The sequence below is a fragment of the Xenopus tropicalis genome, chromosome 1 (genome assembly GCF_000004195.4).
Source record: "Xenopus tropicalis strain Nigerian chromosome 1, UCB_Xtro_10.0, whole genome shotgun sequence".
In the NCBI taxonomy this organism is placed as follows: Eukaryota; Metazoa; Chordata; class Amphibia; order Anura; family Pipidae; genus Xenopus; species Xenopus tropicalis.
Window position 1 is genome coordinate 17,095,811 of NC_030677.2, and position 20,519 is coordinate 17,116,329.

The following is a 20,519-nucleotide window of genomic DNA, read 5'->3' on the forward strand; positions in this document are numbered from 1 at the left end:
TGTAGGTTGCTAGTAAAATCTGGTTATTGGGGTCACTGACCTGCCTTCCTATTCTACCTAGGTTGATAGTTACATTTGGTTACTGGCACTGGTAATGTGTTATTATTACAGAGAGAAAAACATTTTTAAAATTTAGAATGTATTGCTTAAAAATGGGCTCTCTAGGAGATGACCCTCCCATAATTTGGATCTTCTGGATAACTGGATAGCTTTTGTGTCCTGCTGGGACTAGCCAGGAAAGGGTGGGAACTGCATGATTCAGCAGTGAGTGTAAGGGATCTGAGGGGTTTAACCCATGCACTACCCGGTTGAGCCAGTAGGGGCTGCAGAAGTAAAGGGAGATTGACCTTGTGCATGGGCAGCTGTAGCCCGGGGCTGGAGAGTACAAAGCTGAGTACAGTAGCCAGTAACAGTCTCTCTGTACAAATAGAGTGCATCCGTCCCACTGTAAAGAGGAGCTCACTGTCAAGCAGTAAAAGAGCTAAAGCTGAACAGCTCCCATGTTCTGCCTCCCAACACCCAGCTGCCCATACTGTCCATAGGAAGAGCTACTAATTTCATTGGCTGTGTTCTTCTCACTGATTGAATCTCCTGCTGCAGAGGGCTCTCGCGCCAACCCCCCCATAATATTGCACCTACAAATGAAAGCCACACCTAATTTCCAGCTGCCCCTAGGAAGTGCCAAAGCCAAGAACCATCATCAGCCTATTGGATCTGCGAGTAGTGTGCGTTTGTGTGCTGTGTGTGGGCACCACTGTTCATTATTGTTGTCTCCATGCAATCATCAGCACAGCAGGGGTGCGCACCGTGGCGTGACTTGTGCCCTCAGTGCACCGAGGCTAAAGAGCTTGCCGTTCTCACAGTAATGGCCTTTCTAACACCCTGCACAAAGGGTGAATGGATGCAATGACAGCCCCACCCTCATAATACAAGGAAGCTGCACAACGTGTACATCAAGACTTACATTAGGGGGTCCGCTTCTTCATACTGTCTGTAGAGCTTCCTTGTCCTGAGGATATTTATACAGATTACGTGACATTCTCAGTTACAATCATCGAGTTCATTTAAAAATGTTCATAGAATCTCCACATTTCCTCCCTTTGCATTAGCCACAGTAATGGGGCTTTTAAAGGCTTTTCACGCTTACATTATCACTGCACCAAAACACCAAAATAGAAATACTTCATTTAAACAGAAATTCTGGTCTAAATGCATTATGGGAAGCATACAATTGTTGTAATTGTTGTGCGTTTGTTTGCAGCTATAGTAAAGGCCCTCTTAGTAACACTCTCTTGTTTTTCTGATTTTCAGCTTTGGGGAGCCCAGAAAATTAAGCAGGTAAGCCTCTTCTGTTTAATGGCAAAGCAAACCTCCAGGTAATTAATATAAGTTGCCAAGTGTGACAATTGACGTCCCCTTATAAGAAAGCGATAAAGAAACCAAAACAGTTACATATGCTGTAGTTCTCAAATGCCGGCCCTGCTCCTCTGCATACTTATTTCCAATTCAGCCATTGAGGATAGGCCTGATGCGGTCTCGCCTGAATGGCAGAAGTGTCTATACTTGTATAATTCCCCCATGCCTCTAGACAATAATTACATTATGCCGCCTCTGTAGTGTGAGTGGGTGACCACATACCATACACCTTTTTATATGGCCCCTGTCTCTGTGGGTACTTATTGAAATGCCTCTTTAAGTCTCTAGCTGAGTATATATCTCTATATGCATGTTTAGGCAGTTTGAAAGATTTCGACCATCGGGAAAAAGTTTGGACAAACCAGCCGATGCCCCTTCTTGGCACCTGTAGGCTGGTAAGGCCAGCAGCTAATTACTTACTGCCCCCTCGTGGTGACATCTGGAATTCTCTGCAGGCAGAATTAGGTAAACGATAGGCAAGTCTAGGCTAATGGGCAACGGGCAGAACCGTGACGGTTTTACAGTTTTACAATCATATTCACCCGTTGCAAGAAACCCCCAATGCAGTACTTGATACACAAGGAAAATCCGGACTTGTATCCTCTTGCTTTACCCATGACTCAGTCCAGGTAACTGAAGTGAACTCTATGCCGGTGAGTGTCAGCTGCCTTGTCCCCAGTGTCCGTCTGCCATCCTCTCTCTAAACCACCCCCCAGTTCTTTCTTTTTTTAAACCTGCTAAACAAAACACACCCGTTGGCAACGTCAATATAAAAATATACACATATACACACCTCCCAATACCTGGTTATAATTAATGATAGCATAATTAAGTAGGTGTTAATTGCTGAAATACTAAAAGAGGAGGTAGAAAATAGGGCAATGTGTAAGCGCACCTGATGGATGCGTGGCACGGGAACGGATCTATGTGCCACCTTGTGTGCATTATACATGGCAAAGCCTCCCCTCCTGTAGCACAACGGCAACTTTCTTTTATGCTTATGCCTTGTCGGGGGAACAAACTTTGCCTCTCACCCCCTTTTCGTTTGGCAGCCTATATGCCCTACGGCTACGCAATGGGGAAAGCAGGTGCGCTGCTAAAATCGCAATGCAGGTAAAACCCGAGTGATAAACACCTTTCTTATGTGGAAAGGCAGAAAATAAGGCAAATGACAATGCCTAAGGTTAGCTCAACCATAAGGGCTGACAATTTATGTGCATTTAATGTGGGTGCATTATGTAACATCTGCCTCGGTGTGCTGCATAATCCAACCCGCGATCACCCACCAACCTGCCATATGACATGCCCAGCGGATGGTTTAACAGCATTTCTGCAGATATATCTGTATTCTTTGAGCGCTCAGCAGGGCAGCCAGGGTTCTGCTAGAAAATTGTACTTGGGAGCTGCATACTTTGGGTTTTATAATGTAAGAACACATACATTCAATGATGTCAAATAAAGTACAGTCAATATTTGCATTTTTTTTTTTTTTGCCCACTGCTCCCATCACCCAGCGGACAGGGTCTTTCTTTTTAGAGTGATGTAGAACCACTGTGGGATCACTGTATGCCATAACAGCTTTCCCTTGTCTTTACAGGCGATTATCCACCCAGATACAAATGAAAAGATTTTTATGCCTTTCAGAATGTCAGGTAAAGGTTACCTTGTAATTTGGAAGAACGGGGCTATTCAAGCTAACTGAAAATGGAGTTGTGATTATTAAGAAATAGCCGGAGCTATCCCTTTGGAGAATATACTGATTACCTTAGCAGCCAGGAGTGGTTTGAATGAAAGACTGGTGTATGAATAGGAAAGGACCTGAATAGCAATATAAGTAATCTAGAGTAACAATAACTATAAAGTTGTAGCTTCATGGAGAAATAGTTCTTTGGCTGCCGGGGTCAGTGAATTGGCCATTCTTTAACATACTATAAGTTAACGTAAAGGTAAACTACCCCTTTAACATCGTTAGCAATTTCACAGGTAAAACCTGATCAATAGTTGGGCGTCAGTTGGATGCATGTGATCCCATGCACATTGTACAGTCGGGTAAACACTGTCACACTGTGATATTTTGTTGTGCAGACATGAACCCTACACATCTCTAACAGATACCTTTTATCCCATCCCCAGGTTATGTTCCCTTTGGGACCCCAATTGTAAGTAAATTACTTTTTCTTACTCAGTTCTATTCTTTTCCACTCATCAGACCTGCCAATATCTCAGGGCTTTGTTTATTCATAATGACCAGTAGTTCCATTTCTAGGTGGTGTAACTATTCATTCCAGGATCTTGAGTTGTGTAATTTTATTCTTCACAATAATCAACACTTCTAAGGATTTATTCTCAAACAAACAACATCTCAAGGGAATGGGGTGTAGGAATAGAAGTATAAATGGGAGGCGGGAAAGGAATGGGGTGTAGGAACAGAAGTGTAAATGGGAGGTAGGAAGGGAATGGGGTGTAGGAAAGAAGTATAAATGGGAGGTGGGAAGGGAATGGGGTGTAGGAATAGAAGTATAAATGGGAGGTAGGAAGAGAATGGGGTTTAGGAATTAAGTGTAAATGGGAGGTAGGAAGGGAATGGGGTGTAGGAATAGAAGTATAAATGGGAGGTAGGAAGGGAATGGGGTGTAGCAATAGAAGTATAAATGGGAGGTTGGAAGGGAATGGGGTGTAGCAATAGAAGTATAAATGGGAGGTTGGAAGGGAATGGGGTGTAGCAATAGAAGTATAAATGGGAGGTTGGAAGGGAATGGGGTGTAGGAATAGAAGTATAAATGGGAGGTAGGAAGAGAATGGGGTGTAGAAATTAAAGTATAAATGGGAGGTGGAAAGGGAATGGGGTTTAGGAATTAAGTGTAAATGGGAGGTAGGAAGGGAATGGGGTGTAGCAATAGAAGTATAAATGGGAGGTTGAAAGGGAATGGGGTGTAGGAATAGAAGTATAAATGGGAGGTAGGATGTATATATGTATCTATGTATATCTTTATAAAGTGCTACTTATGTACACAGCGCTGTACAGTACAGTAGAATACATTAATACAAATAGGGGGTTATTAAGATAATAATAGTTAAATACAAAGTATAACAATAAATACAAATAAATAAATACAACATACAGTTGAATTAAGTTAAGAGTCAAAGACAGAAGAGGATGGAGGTCCCTGCCCCGTAGAGCTTACAATCTATATGGAATGGGATTTGGGGTGTAGGAATAGAAGTGGAAATGGGAAGTAGGAAGGGAATGGGGTTTAGGAATGCAAGTATAAATGGGAGGGTGGAAGGGATGGGTTGTAGGAACGGAGTTGTGCTTAGGGAGGTAGGAAGGGAATTGGGTGTAGCAACAGAAGTGTGGATGTGATGTTGGAAAGGTACAGGGTGTAGCAGCAGAACTAAGAATGAGGTGTAGGAGTGTAAGTGAGCAGGAGGGAGAGAGGGAATGAAGTATGAGGTTGGATTATCAGTAGGAGCACAAGTATCGGGGTGAGGTTAAAAGGAATTTAGAGTGGGGAGAAGAAGGATAAGAAGTGTGAGGTTGGATTAGAAATAGATGTTGTAGGATCACACGTGTGAGGGAGGGAGGTGGTTAGGGGTAAATAGAATCAAATGTGAGGATGGGGTAGGAAGGAAGGAGTTTATAGGTAATAAATACAGAAGTGTACTGGTGAATTAGGAATAGACCCCTTTTTCAAAAATTTGGGATACTATAAAATAGAAAGAGAATGGGTGATTTGCAAATTATTTAACAACTATATTTAATCACAAATAGTACAAAGACAACACAGATCAATTGTTGAAACTGATAAACGTTTTCTGAAAAATATCTGCTCGTATTGAATTTGATGCCAGCAGCATGTCTCACAAAATTGTGAGAGGAGCAACAAAAGCCTGGAAAAGTTGTTTAATGCCACAAAAACAAACAGATTTTGAGAATCCGGAGAAATCTCTGTACACAAGGTACAAGGCAGAAAGCCACTATTGGGTGCACACAGTGATTCTCTAGTGGATATCACTGTATTAACATTTATTTATAAAGCGCCAACTTGGGCCCAGAATAGCCATTAGCTGAGAACATAGTTTGTTGTTGCACTTGCAAGTTACAACTCTATCAATTTACAACTGGGCTGACACATAAATGGCCACTACCAGCATCAATTAAAAGTGGACTCAGGCATATTCTTAATAAAAAATAGCGCCCATATCAGGGCCTTTAATTGCAACTGGTGGATACACCGCAAAAGTGACATAAAACCACATATTTGCAAAATATTATTATACATGCTTAAACATACACATGATAGTACTTGCATAGGATATGGGTATTAGAATGTTTGCGAAAACATTTGACGCATTATGAAAGAAAAAATATAGCGTGTTATGGAAGGAGACCCAAAAGCAGGGGTGCCCTAAAGGTAGATCTCGGTCTACCAGCAGATCACTTTAAAGTTTCTGGTAGACCTTGATGTGGAATGCAGTGGAACGACATCCCGCCACTTCTTTTTTCCCCCCCAGCATACTGGAGCTTCTGAGTGCGGCTGCTCAAGCCATCTGTCTTTGTAGTTTCATCCCAGTATAGAAGTGTTTCTGTGTGCAGACTACAAAGTGGGCCACGAAGAAGGGAAGTAAAAACTACCACAATCCTTTCACATTAAATTTGAAGTTGGCACTTGAATAATGTTATTTGGGCATTAAATGAAGTGAATTTGGCGCTGCATTTATATGTTGCTATGTATATTTGGTAAACATCGATTGGTACTTTTTTTTATTGTGCCAAATGATAGACGTCACACTATTTTAACTGTGGTTGATCCCATGACAGATGCCAGGTGGCAGGAGTAGATTACAGGGTGACAAAGTCTGGGCACCCCTGCCCTAAAATGTTGAGCAGCCGAAAACCTATATCAGGCAAGAATGGGACATTTCCCTTTTTTTAAAACTCCAGAAATTGGTTTCCCCAGTTTCCAATAGTGATATTAAAAGAAGTGTTGTTATAAGAAGAGTTGAGGCAACACAGTGAAACAAGCCCCTCGTCCAACTTTTTGTTTTTTTTTGTTGGCGTCACATTCAAAAAACATTTCTCTGTTTCAGCATTTGTTGGTATAGTTTTTGCAATTAAATATAGGGTTTAAATGATTTGCAAGTAATCCTGTTCTCTTTTTATATACATTTTACTCTGCATCCCAACTAGTTTTGGAAAAAGGGTGGTAGATTGGGGACTAGGACCTGAAATGATGGGGCATGGGAAGCTAGTGGGAAATGGAAAGAAGAGACACAACTTGCACCACTATGCTCCATCTGGCACAGGTACCACATTTGCTCAGCTTCTCCATCTTGCCAAGCCAACAGTCACAAAAAAAAGTAATGGGCAAATGGCGTAGGGCATGTGTGGTTTCCCAGTCCTACTCACAGCCCTTGCAGATTATGTTACCCACACTCCTAAGTACAGACCCACAGCCAGGGTTTGGCACCCGTCTGACAAGTCCCAGAATAAATCTATTGATAAAAGATATATATATTTAAGTGATGTTAGAGACATGATCAACACTTCCTGTACAATACTTTTTTTTGTCCTTGTCTTATGAGAAATAGAAGAAGAGAAGGTAAAGGCAATCAGAGCACCCCCCCCCCCCCCCCAGGGACAGGCCCTCAGTTGTTGGAAATGTCCTTTTGTGATGTTTTGTGAGACGTCAGCAGCACATGAACTGAACTTGTAGACACAGAAATGGCCTGTAACACCTTTCATCTTCTGCTCCTTATCTGTCTAAGCCAAGCCCATTCCCTTCAGCTATAATGTTTTATTTGGGCTGTACAGCTGTGTGCCCTACAGGCTCAACCTGACCCCTATTAACCCGGCAGCCCATTATTCTCTCTGACTTCATGTTATCATTTATTTTCACTTAACAGCCATATTAAAGGGTGTAAAGGCTTCAACCTCACTTAATAATGTGTATGAGTTATTCCATTTAGCATCCTGTCCTTAGAATGGCCGGTTCTACTACTAGTCTGGAAACTCAGTATCACGGGTTACTTTCCCTGGGGCCCATTCTTCTGCAGAAATGATTGCCATAGTATTGTCTACTGTTTATGCTTCATTTTCTTTACTCATTGTTAAAGGGATACTGCAGTCTGTCATACATATAATATGCACTATGTACCACACTAGAATAGCAACAAATAGGATCATATGTTGCTGATTCACATCCCTCAATTTTATTCAAAGGCAACATTAAGAGGAAGGTTTCTGTGTCTATGCTAATGGCCCCATACAAAGGCCTAATAAAGGGAAAGGGGGCATCCTTGTCTTGGTCCTCTGACAATTTAAAATTCTTTCAAATCTGATAACCACTAACCTCACACAAGCACAAGAGCCTGGAACCTTGCCGAATTCCTCTGCTAGATCTTTATCGGGAGATTGTTTGTGGTACTCAGTGAGCAAACAAGTTATACTCTGATTTACTGTAGGGCTTTGTTTACCTTTGATGATTTCGTCAGTTAATGATACGGCAGTGTGTCTATCTATAGTAGGGGTGTGCAACCTTATCTCTACAGCTGTTGTGTAGCATTACAACTCATAACACCCCTCAGCTGCTTCCTGGCACACTGGTACAGCAGCAGATGGTGTGATAGGGGTCGCTTAGCCTTGATTCTCATTATCTAGCTATTACTCTATCCATCCCAGAACTGATGGAATGCATGGTTGGCTTTGTGTGTGTGTAGAGCCAAGATTTCTTCCAGGTTTCCTTTTCTCCTTTGTTTTTCAGCCTTTTTGGGGAAAGCATAATATGGTACTTACTATGCCAGACTCCTTGCAGGGGTGTAAGCTAGACCTAATGTGTATGTATGTATGGATAATTTTATTTACTTATGTGCGCAGCACTGTACAGTAGAACAGTAAATTAATACAGATATGGGACCCATTATCTGGAAACCCCTTATCCAGAAAGTTCTGAACTACGGGAAGGCCATCTCCCATAGACTCCATTATAATAAAATAATTCACGTTTAAAAAAAAAAAAAAAAAAAAAAAGATTAACTTTTTCTTTGTAATAATAAAACAGTACCTGTACTTGATCCCAACTAAGATATAATTACCCCTTATTGGGGGCAGAACAGCCCTATTGGGTTTATTTCATGGTTAAATGATTCCCTTTTCTCTGTAATAATAAAACAGTACCTGTACTTGATCCCAACTAAGATAAAATTACCCCTTATTTGGGGCAGAACAGCCCTATTGGGTTTATTTCATGGTTAAATGATTCCCTTTTCTCTGTAATAATAAAACAGTACCTGTACTTGATCCCAACTAAGATATAATTACCCCTTATTGGGGGCAGAACAGCCCTATTGGGTTTATTTCATGGTTAAATGATTCCCTTTTCTCTGTAATAATAAAACAGTACCTGTACTTGATCCCAACTAAGATATAATTACCCCTTATTGGGGGCAGAACAGCCCTTTTGGGTTTATTTCATGGTTAAATGATTCCCTTTTCTCTGTAATAATAAAACAGTACCTGTACTTGATCCCAACTAAGATAAAATTACCCCTTATTTGGGGCAGAACAGCCCTATTGGGTTTATTTCATGGTTAAATGATTCCCTTTTCTCTGTAATAATAAAACAGTACCTGTACTTGATCCCAACTAAGATATAATTACCCCTTATTGGGGGCAGAACAGCCCTATTGGGTTTATTTCATGGTTAAATGATTCCCTTTTCTCTGTAATAATAAAACAGTACCTGTACTTGATCCCAACTAAGATATAATTACCCCTTATTGGGGGCAGAACAGCCCTATTGGGTTTATTTCATGGTTAAATGATTCCCTTTTCTCTGTAATAATAAAACAGTACCTGTACTTGATCCCAACTAAGATATAATTGATCTTTGTTGGAAGCAAAACAATCCTATTGGGTTTATTTAATGTTTAAATTATTTTTTACTTGACTTAGAATATAAAGTTCCAAATTATGGAAAGACCCCTTATCTGGAAAAACCCCAGGTCCTAAGCTTTCTGGATAATAGGTCCCATACCTGTACAACAAGCAGGGGGTTATTAAAATAATAGATAAATAAAAAGTATGCTAATAAATACAAATAAATATAAGTTACGGTTGCAAAGTGGAAATCAAAGAGACAAGAGGATAGAGGTCTGTGCCCCATAGAGTTTTCAATTTAAATGATTGTCTACATGGTATGTAACTGTTCATATTTTGGTTGCATGTATGCACTCACACACAAAAGCTGTCTGTCAAGGACACCCTGTCACTAATACTGATCCCTTGGCTGTTTATGTTTTCAGGTTGTGGGTCTCCTGCTGCCAAATCAGACACTGGCTTCAACTGTCTTCTGGCAGGTAAGTATTCCCCTGTCACACTGGAAGAGCCTGCACCTCCATGTCAGTATCTCACTATAACGTCATGGCTTTAGGGTGACATGTGATATTCTGACACGCACAATGCATGGATGAATTCCTATGATATCAAACCCCCAATTTTACAGAAATGGGCAGTTCAGCTGGGTAGTGTGACTAATTGCACAGCGCTTTACATATGACCCCTTTGGTTAGGATCCTACAGGAAAGAGTGCTGTACAGGCTCGGACTGGGACTCAAAATAGGCCCTGGCATTACAAGTACAAAGGCCCAGACCAGCCCAATAAATAGTGAGTGTCTATGGCATCTTACAGCAGCCCCTCTGGCATTTGTGGCTCTGTGGGCCAGAGCCCACAGATTGCCAGTCAGGGCCTAGTGCTATATACCTGTGCCATTTTTCCTGGCTAGTAACTTGCCAATAAATTAAAGGGGATGTAAATCAAAAACATTTTGCATAATAGAAATAATTAAAATTCTAAGCAACTTCCCAATAAACATGCAATACAAATTGCCTCTGGTTTTAATGTTATATACCAATGTATTTGCTATTGACACTGATATCTGCCTCTTAATGCCTGTGCCCTGGTTGTTCTGACTTTGGGGCCAGTGCAGCACAGGGAGAGAACCAGCAGTACAGAAAGAGACAATGTGTGTCAGTAGCAAATTACAAATTATTTTTAAAACAACTGAAAATATTTAATAAATGTATATTGGAAAGTTGCTTAAAATAACCATTTATTTTATTATTTAAAATAGTATTTTTTAGGTTTGCATCCACTATAATGTTGTCTCACAGTCATGATGATTATCTGCTTGTAAAGGACTGATTGGAAATTCACAGGGCTAAATATAATATGCCAGTATAGAATAATAATATATATAGTCTGAGCTGTATTATTCATTAGCTTGTTCTGTCTTTAGATAGAAAGTGCCCCTGCGGTTGGTGCATTAATATACCAGCTTTCCTTGTTGCCAGATATATAAGAGCTACAGGCTGTATGTGAAACACACTAACAGGCGGGGGACTTAACTGTCCTTCTGTTAATGTGCAATTATTGGTGGATTTTAGGGAGTTCTGCTGCTCTGTTCTGCTAGTAAATATTTCACACTTGCGGACTCCCACCGTGCCTTCGCCAAACCACGTACCGCCTCTTCTTCCTTGTGTAGGTGGGTGTCCTAAATGCCCTCCCCTGCAGTACCTCCTGGAAATAGGCCCAAATGGCTCAGTGCGATGGCATCAGGCGCCCCTCGCAGAGACGTGCAGAGCCTCAGACTCCTTTTATATTAATCACAAAGCAATGGCTGTGGAAATAAACTTTCCTAAAGGAAAGCTTTCCATAGCCGCCATCTGTCTGCTTTCCAGATCACACATAGAATTGGCTAAATAGAGTTATTTTATCAAATCTCTTACATGAGAGCTCTGTATTCACTTGGATAGGATTTTCAGGAGCATAAAAAAAGAGTTTGCTCTGTTTCCCCTCATCCTTTATTAAGTTTCCCTTAAATCGTATATAAATCAGTAGAGAGACGTAATATTTCCCACAACTGTGTGCACAGTTCTTGTGTTCATACACACACACAGTGCTTGGGTTTCCGTGAGTGCACAGCTCTTGGGTTTCCCAGTATTCACAACCCTTGGATTCCTTTAAACCAACAGCTCTTTGTGCACGCGGAACCTTTGGGTTTAATTTACACTTATACACTTGGGCTCCTTTGAACACACACACTGATATTGTTCCCTTACACCAGGGGTCCCCAACCTTTCTTACTCATGAGCCACAGTCAAATGTAAAAAGACTTGGAGAGTGACACAAGCACCATAAAAGTTCATGGAGGTGCCAAATAAGGGCTGAGATTGGCTATTAGGGGCCTCTATGCACCCTATCAGCTTACAGGGGGCTTTATTTGGTAGGAAATCTTGTTTTTATTCAACCAAAACTTGCCCCCAAGTCAGGAATTCAAAAATAACTCCCTGGTTTGGGGGCACCGAGAGCAACATCCAAGGGGTTGGGGAGCAACATGTTGTCCTGAGCCACTGGTTGGGGATCACTGCCTTACACGCTCAACCCTTGCACGCGATTTTTTTGGGTCCCTGATAACTAATGAGTAAGTACACACAGCTAGTAATGCAAACACACACACAGAGCAGACTGGTTATTGTAAGAAGACACTGCTCAGATGGGTGACTCTGGTACACGAGAGGTTAAGCATAAGATGAATGATCCCACTCACAGTCGCTGACATGTGTTTGTCACTGTCACTGAGATGACATTTAGAAAGCTGCCGTGGGCTTGGATCTCTCCCGTGTGGATCAGAAGGCCGTCTGTTCCCTGGAATAAACACCCTCCCGATGACAATAATTTCCGTCTCTCATTTGCTTATGGCAGTGCTCATTCTTCCCTCTCAGTCCCCGCAGACCGTTTTCCCAAAACTCGGTGACACTGATATTACTTCTAACCTTACAGAACGCTTACCCATTATGTTTATTTGCCTGTGATCGTGGATAGGCAAAGGGATAATGGAAATGCAGTGCCATTGGCAGTTGTAGGGCAGCAAGAAACTGGGCACAGAAATGTACCATGCTGCCTCGGATTCTTTACAATGGGGCAGAAGGGGGACTGTTATATCTGTGCCTATAGTGCCATAAAATGCAGAGAGTGTGAATGTACAAGGGGAAAAGATGGCCCTGAGAAGGCTCTGCCAGTGGTAGAGGTTTCTCGTGTAAATCTGCAGGAAGATATCACTTGGCTCTATGTGTTCCAGCCAAACTCAGGGACTCTATAGTAAGTATACCATAGTGCCCACAGGGCACAGACGGGTACTATTTTACTTTAGCCCTATGTTCACCCCCCCCCCCCCCGGCACGGGCTCTAGAGATTATTTACAGTATGTATAATGTATACCAATACTGGTTCTGCCACGCTGTGTGGGCTCTCCCTCCCCCAAATCTCTCCTTTTAATTCCCATTTGCTGTAGGAGGAATATATCATCATTCTGTTGGTAAATATTTCTGCAGTGATTTAACCTATTACACGCTGACTTGCTTTAATCTGGATTCACTCTAGCGAGTATATCGAGCCGTTATCCCGGGAGCTGTGTTGGAACTTTGCATGTGATTTGCAGCTCCTGTTCATCCCTGTAGAAATGGCACAAAGCAATTTACACTTGGTACATTCACCGTCCTGCCACAGCACCCAAACCTCAGGCCTTTCCAAATACTTACCTATATCAGTGTATCAGATCGTTTAACCAATGGCTCCTTAACCCTTAATTATATTATTGTTGACACTAATCATTATTTTCTCCTTCCTGAACTCATTTAAATTGGAAAGTAACTGCTGCGTCGCTACTAGTATAACCACAACTGCAGTCTGTGCAACCCAAAAACCACTTCTGCAGCCACTGCGAGTGTAAATTGAACATCCCAGCTAGTGTCAAATAGGAATGACTCTCACAGTCACAATTAGTGTAAACTAACATTCACTGCTACATGTTCTGCCCAAGAAAACTGAATGTCACTGCTAGGGTTATGGCTAGTGTAGCCCTACCCAATGTGGTGCCCACCCTGAAGAGTGCTTATTTGTGCCCTGGGTACCCCTGGAACTATAGCAGGGTGACTGTTACCCCAATGTTTCTATATATCTGTAACCTTGTTATGGGCTAAGGGGGCCCAGCCTGAAGGCCAGTTAGGAGGGGGATTTGGGGTAAGTGCTTATTTGTGCCCTTTGTACCCCGGAACTATAGCAGGGTGACTGTTACCCCAATGTTTCTATATATCTGTAACCTTGTTATGAGCTAAGGGGGCCCAGCCTGAAGGCCAGTTAGGGGGGATTTGGGGTGAGTGCTTATTTGTGCCCTGGGTACCCCTGGAACTATAGCAGGGTGACTGTTACCCCAATGTTTCTATATATCTGTAACCTTGTTATGGGCTAAGGGGGCCCAGCCTGAAGGCCAGTTAGGAGGGGGATTTGGGGTAAGTGCTTATTTGTGCCCTTTGTACCCCGGAACTATAGCAGGGTGACTGTTACCCCAATGTTTCTATATATCTGTAACCTTGTTATGAGCTAAGGGGGCCCAGCCTGAAGGCCAGTTAGGGGGGATTTGGGGTGAGTGCTTATTTGTGCCCTGGGTACCCCTGGAACTATAGCAGGGTGACTGTTACCCCAATGTTTCTATATATCTGTAACCTTGTTATGGGCTAAGGGGGCCCAGCCTGAAGGCCAGTTAGGGGGGATTTGGGGTGAGTGCTTATTTGTGCCCCGGGTACCCCTGGAACTATAGCAGGGTGACTGTTACCCCAATGTTTCTATATATCTGTAACCTTGTTATGGGCTAAGGGGGCCCAGCCTGAAGGCCAGTTAGGGGGGGATTTGGGGTGAGTGCTTATTTGTGCCCTGGGTACCCCTGGAACTATAGCAGGGTGACTGTTACCCCAATGTTTCTATATATCTGTAACCTTGTTATGGGCTAAGGGGGCCCAGCCTGAAGGCCAGTTAGGGGGGGATTTGGGGTGAGTGCTTATTTGTGCCCTGGGTACCCCTGGAACTGTAGCAGGGTGAGTGCTACCCCCAGTGCTTCAATAATATCCTTGCTATGAGCTAATCTAAGGAGTCTCCAACCTTTTTTTTACCCATGAGCAACATTTAAATATGAATAACAGTTGCGGTGCAAGCATAAATAAAGTTCTTAGGGGGTGACCAATAAGGGCTTTGGTTGGTTATTGGTAGCCCAATGTGGAATGGCAGCCTACAGGGGGCTGTGTATCTGTGGCTTTGCTATGAGGGGGGCTGAAGGCCAATTAGGACACTCCTGTATATCATGCATTTAGTGTGACAGTCACACGGTTTGACCTTGCTTTCTGGTCTCACGCTGGGAGGAGAAATAATCGCACAATGTACCAAATCCTCGCCTGACAGCATGGTAATTGCTTTAGCAAAGACCCGGAAACACTTTTGATTCTTCATCTCACTTGCCTCCCCCCCCTTACCTTGGTTCCTTTCATTTTCTCCTGGGGGGGTTGGTGAGTGAGACTGAGGAAAAAGTAACCTAGCATGATGCTAGAGCCAGAAAGTAAAGGAGAATTTTACTTGATTTAATAAATATCCTTGAAAATATAGCTAGACAAATAACTAGGAAATATTTTGATATATCTCTTTGTGAGCTAACTGGGACCCTGTGTCTTAAAGGGGACCTGTCACCCAGACATAACAAATTGTATAATAAAAGTCCTTTTCAAATTAAACATGAATCCCAAATTCCTTTTTTCATTAACACATCCATACCCATTATAAATGCATTTAGAAATCCCAGCTGTCACTCATATATTGCCTGCCCCGCCCCTATAGAGGAGGAGCAAACAATTACCTTCAGTTTCTGTTCAGCACGCACGTTCGTGGTAATTCCAAAACTAAACAAGATTTATATTATTTATATAGTGTAAGTGAATTCTATTTTGTTTGACAAACACAATAGAAAAGAATTTGGAATTATTTCTTAGGGTGACAGGTCTTTTAATTTAAAACATCTGAAAGCCACTGGAATAACATAAACTGGCTTTCTATTTGTCTGCAGTGCTAATTACCTAAAAGTTACCACACTGGCTTAGCTTCATCTTCTACAGGTATAATTCTGAAAGTACATCTCTGATTAGTTGCTATGGGGTTACTGGTGAGACTTGCCCTGCCAAGCCTTGTAGTGGCTTTCTAGTGGCATTTAAATACTTTCAGTGGGCAAGCTGGCATGGAGAATGGCAGAATGCAGACTGGCTACAGAGAGATATGTGGGTGCTTCTGTTTTATACAGGGGGAAATATATACACAGCATGTTTGATCATTATAATGTGCCTTTATAGAAAAACTTTTGACATAAAGATAGCGTATATACCTATATATGTGCCTATGATCCAGTTAAGTATTTATGTATTATATGGCACTAGAGACCTGCTGTGTGTAATCTGTGGGCACGTACTGTATGGAGTGTAGTTATGGGGAAGGATCATTAGTGCCTATTGTTTGCCTGGCTCTCTCCTATTAACACCATTCTCTTGTCTTTGTTATTTAGTGGCTGAATCAGAGTCACAATGCAGGTGTCAACTATGCAAACCGCAATGCTACCAAGGTGAGAAGGCTCACGCGGGACCTCGTATTGTCAGAGCGGCCACTACATGGCCCCATGTTGCTCGGCTTAATTGCACTGTGTCTGTTTGCTCCAGCAGCCATACGCCTTCCCTGGGGGGCTCCTCTGCACTCTTTATTCCCTTTCAGCTAAATCTATTTCCTGAGCATCCTTGTGCCTCGACTCCCAAATGATTCACACCCCTCTATCAACTGTCCTACAAATTGGACTTGACAGGACTGACTGTACATGTTATTGGCTTGGCTTGGGCCCACTCCCTCCCTGGGTACATGCACCACCTTAGACTATCAGCCACTGCTTTTTATTCTAGGCCCACAACACTGCAAGGCTTCTGTGGGCCTAAGGGTGAAGACACATGGAGCTACTAGTAGCAGCTACTTGTAGTGGCTACTAAAATAGAAAGTGCTGATCATTTACTGATAACAGTCTCAACATGTGTTTTAGCAGAGGCAATTCTAAGTATTGTCTATGGCAGGGGATTTTTTGGCATTTAGTAGCAGTGAAAAAGTAGCTGTTACTATTAGCTCTGTGTGTCTTCACCCTAAAGGAGCAATGTCTTATCCCTAATTATCAGCACAAGCTTGGCTCAGGAAGTGGGCATTTATTGCAAGCCTGGCACAGGAAGCAAGAAAATATACACAATAAAAATCACTTTATGGACTCCTAAACCTTGGGGAAAAAAACACTGTTCTCAGACATATACTAAAACTGCTTATCAGTCAATGCTGCACTGGTCCTCATCACTTCTGAGCTCCCAGCAGTGGTAGGGTCTGCTTCCTGTCATGGACACAGGATGTGAGCTCACATTGAGCATCCAATGAGAATTGGAGTAAAGTTAGTACTGTAAGGTTTTTAGCAGACAGGTAAGTACCATTTAGGGTGAAGACACACTGAGCTACTAGTAGCAGCTACTTGTCATGGCTACTAAAATAGACAATGCTGATCATTTACTGATAATTGTCTCTGTGTGTGTTTTAGCAGAGGCAATTATCAGTATTGTCTATGGAAGGGTATTTTCTGGTGTTTAGTAGCCGTAAAAAAAGTAGCTGCTACTAGTAGCTCTGTGTGTCTTCACCCTTAGGTTTCTGCCAGCCTGCTGGGTCCCATCCTCGCTAGTGCACTGCCCTGCTTGCATATATACTAGTAGAAGAGATGACTGCGCAGTGTATTTCCATAAGATAATGATAAAGACTGTACCTGTTTCCATTTTTAGGGCAATGTTAACAAACTGTATAAGATTAGCTGAGGCCAGACTATTGGCTCTCAGTCCAGCTAATGCTTGTCTCTCCCTGTTTCAATTTCAGCCTTCTCCAACGTCCAAGTTCATTCTGGGATACACAGGGGCAGTGATCAGTGCGGTCTCCATTGCAGTGAGTAGAACAGCATTTTTTCTGTGTTTTGGTTACCAGCTCTTGTTCTATAGTGTGTATCTGTGTATATGTATATATCTAGGAGTATGCCCTAGATATATACACATACTGCCTTTGTGCTTGTGGCTTTTAAGAGGGAGCCTGGTATCCCACAGGGGTATTAGCACCCACAGAGAAAGAAAATTTAGGAGCCTCAGCATTCTGATACCATCGCAACCAATCAGATGCTTGCTTTTAAACAGGTGACACGTAAATGCCACCTTTGGTTGCTAACGGTTACTGGCTTTTCACCCTATATACAAAGCGTAAAACTGGGCTAAGAGCATTAACCTACATATTATCCACCCAGCCCCTGCACTGATATCTGTAAATAGATTTCTATCCATGGACCAGAACTGGGAAATGGTTCCTTAGGAAGGGGTTAGAGAGAGCATGAAATAGATGTAACATAAAGCTGGCTATACAGAAATAAATACATGCATGTCAGAATATACTGGAGAAATTAACACAAACATTGGCTAATTAGAGAGGGAATCAATATGGTCTTTGGCCACTCTCCAGTATGTGAGAAAATTAGGAAAATAATTATTACTAATTGGAATGTTCTTGCCGGCTAATTGGACCAGGCTCTGAGTCATATTTTGCAGTGTTCTCTGCAGATCACTAATTTCCATAACAATAACTTGTGGCCACAGGGGTACAGTGGATATAAAAAAAAAAGTCTACACACCCCTGCAAAATGGCAGGTTTGTGTTTAATTAGAAAAAAGAAACTAAGATAAATACTGTCAGAACTTTTTCCACCTTTATTTCCATCTATACAAAAAGTTGTAAACAAATCAGAAATATTTTAGTGAAAGAAGGAAAAGCAAAAATCATGCAAAAAACTGGTTGCATTAGTGTGCCCACCCCCTAAATTAATACTTGGCTGAAGCACCTTTTGATTTTATTACAGAACTCAGTCTTTTTAGGTTACAATCTGTCAATTTGACACATCTGGACTTGGCAAATTTTGCCCATTCCTTCTTGCAAAAATTTTGCAGATCAGTCAAATTGCAATGGCCTCTCCTGTGCACATAAGGTTGGACTGGGCCACTGGAGCACCGGGAAAAATCCTGGTGGGAACCAGCGGCCCAAACCCGACCTGACCCTTGCTGGCGCTCCCCCTGCACTTACGTGCGCTCAGGGGAGGATGTCGGGTGGGGGCCCCTGCGGGCCCTGCACCCCCCAGTCTGACCCTGTGTGCACAGCTCTCTTCAGGTCAGCCCATAGATATTCAGTCAGACTAAGCTCTGGGATCTGGCTGGCCCATTTCAGAACATGGATTCTCCCTTGGTGAAGCCATTGCTTTGTTGATTTAGATGTATGCTTTGGCTTGTCGTCATGCTGAAAGGTGAAGTTTTTCTTCATCTTCAGCCTTCATACCTTTTTGAATTATGGCCAAATAGGTCACCCTTGGTCTCATCAGGCCATAATACATTTTCCAGACTTGGAAGACTTGGGTGTACCTTTAGCCGATGGGCTTGTATGCTTTCATCTTGCTACCCTACCCCACAACCAAGACGTTTGAAGAATAAAACTGATTGTTGTCACGTGTCACCTTAAAGTTGACTTTTAGTATGTTAAAGAATGTACTATTCATAGCAACTTTGCAATTGTTTTTTACCATTTATTTTTTTATAGTTTTTAAATGATTATCTGCCTCTTTCCAGCTTTCAAATGGGAGTCACTGACCCCAGCAGCCAAAAACTATTCCTCTGCAAGGCTACAATGTTATTATTATTGTTACTTATCTTTCTATGCGGGCCCTCTACTATTCATATTCCCACCTCTGGTTTACACCACGGACTGATTGCTAGGGTAAGTAAGACCCTAGCAACCAGATAGCTGCTAAAATACCAAATGCTGAACAAAAAGCTAAATAACTCAAAAACCATAAAAAATGAAGACCAGTTGCAAACAGTCTCAGAATGTCAATGTCTACATCATATTAAAAGTTAATTTAAAGGTGAAGTACCCCTTTAGTGTTGCTGTAGGCCTCTTGGTGGCCTCCCTGACCAGTTTTTCGCTTGCCTTCTCATCAGTCTTGGAGGGACCTGGTCCTGATCTTGCCAGTGGGATGGAATTTCAGAGAGATTAGTCACCCGTGGGCGGGGGGAATTATTGCGGGCAACTAATCTCCCCTTGTGCCACTGCCTTTACAAGTAGCTGCTACTAGTAGCTCTGTGTGTCTTCACTCTTATACTAACTACTATTTGAGATGAGACTGAATGTGATTGGTTGATTCTAAATACATTATTAAAGTGTGTACACATTAAGGCAACCAAGCTTTTGTATGATTTTTGCTTTTCCTTATTTCCTTAAATTTTTCTGACTTGTTTTTGACTTGCAGTTTTGCAGTAAAGGTAGAATAAGTTCTGGCAGTATTTATCTCAATGTCTTTTTTTTCATTATACAAAAACCTGCCATTTTGGGGCTGAATAGACTTTTTATATCCAGTGTAAACGAGGGGCTTAGAGGCAGGAGATATGATCACTATTATATTGACTCATACGGGCTTAACCTTAGGCCAGTCGAGCTTATGCATGCCGACACAGAGATTTGCTAGCCCCCCTGCTGCAAAATATCATGTAAATACAAGTCACGCACATGGGGGGGGGGGGGGGCGACACAGACAGTCTGTTATTAGGCCACAAGTAATTCTCTTCCTCTTCAGTGCAACAACATTAACTGATTCCCGGATACACAGAATTTCTCATTGCCAGGAAATCTACAAACAGGCACAAGTGTCAGTGACAGATGACTGGTTTGTAGCTTCCTGTGCATGAGAAATGGGCAGAAATCTCTGGAAATGTATATTAGCATGTCAGGAGCGTGTAGCAGTGGGTGACACGTGTGTTCTCAGGGGTGTATTTAGGTCCATTGCTGCCCTAGGCACTGAACCTAAATACACCCCTACGTCGTATGTGTGATATCACTTCTGCAAAGCCCCCAACCACCTCCCCACCTCCAGTGTCGGACTGGGATGCCAGGGGCCCACCAGAAAACCTTAGACTATAGGCCCACTCTCCAAACTATTTTTCATTCACTTCTTACTTTGTCTCTATAGTTTCCTAGTTTTTTTTTATCTTTACAGACTATAATCTTTTCTATATATTAACTTGCTTTTGTTCCCATAGAAAAAAATGACCATGAATTAGGCCAAATGGCTAGAAGCAGGAGG

The 20,519-nt window shown here is 42.2% G+C and overlaps 1 protein-coding gene across 2 annotated transcripts in view; it reads left to right on the forward strand.

Annotated features, from left to right (window-relative positions):
* Window positions 1-20,519, forward strand: part of sfxn5 (sideroflexin 5) — a 91,401-nt gene that overhangs the window by 22,927 nt on the left and 47,955 nt on the right. For both annotated transcript variants that reach the window (XM_031897791.1, NM_001004915.1), the window contains 6 exon segments: window positions 1,312-1,338; window positions 3,014-3,068; window positions 3,550-3,575; window positions 9,721-9,774; window positions 15,853-15,909; window positions 17,232-17,297. In XM_031897791.1, coding sequence (XP_031753651.1) covers window positions 1,312-1,338; window positions 3,014-3,068; window positions 3,550-3,575; window positions 9,721-9,774; window positions 15,853-15,909; window positions 17,232-17,297 — 285 coding nt within the window.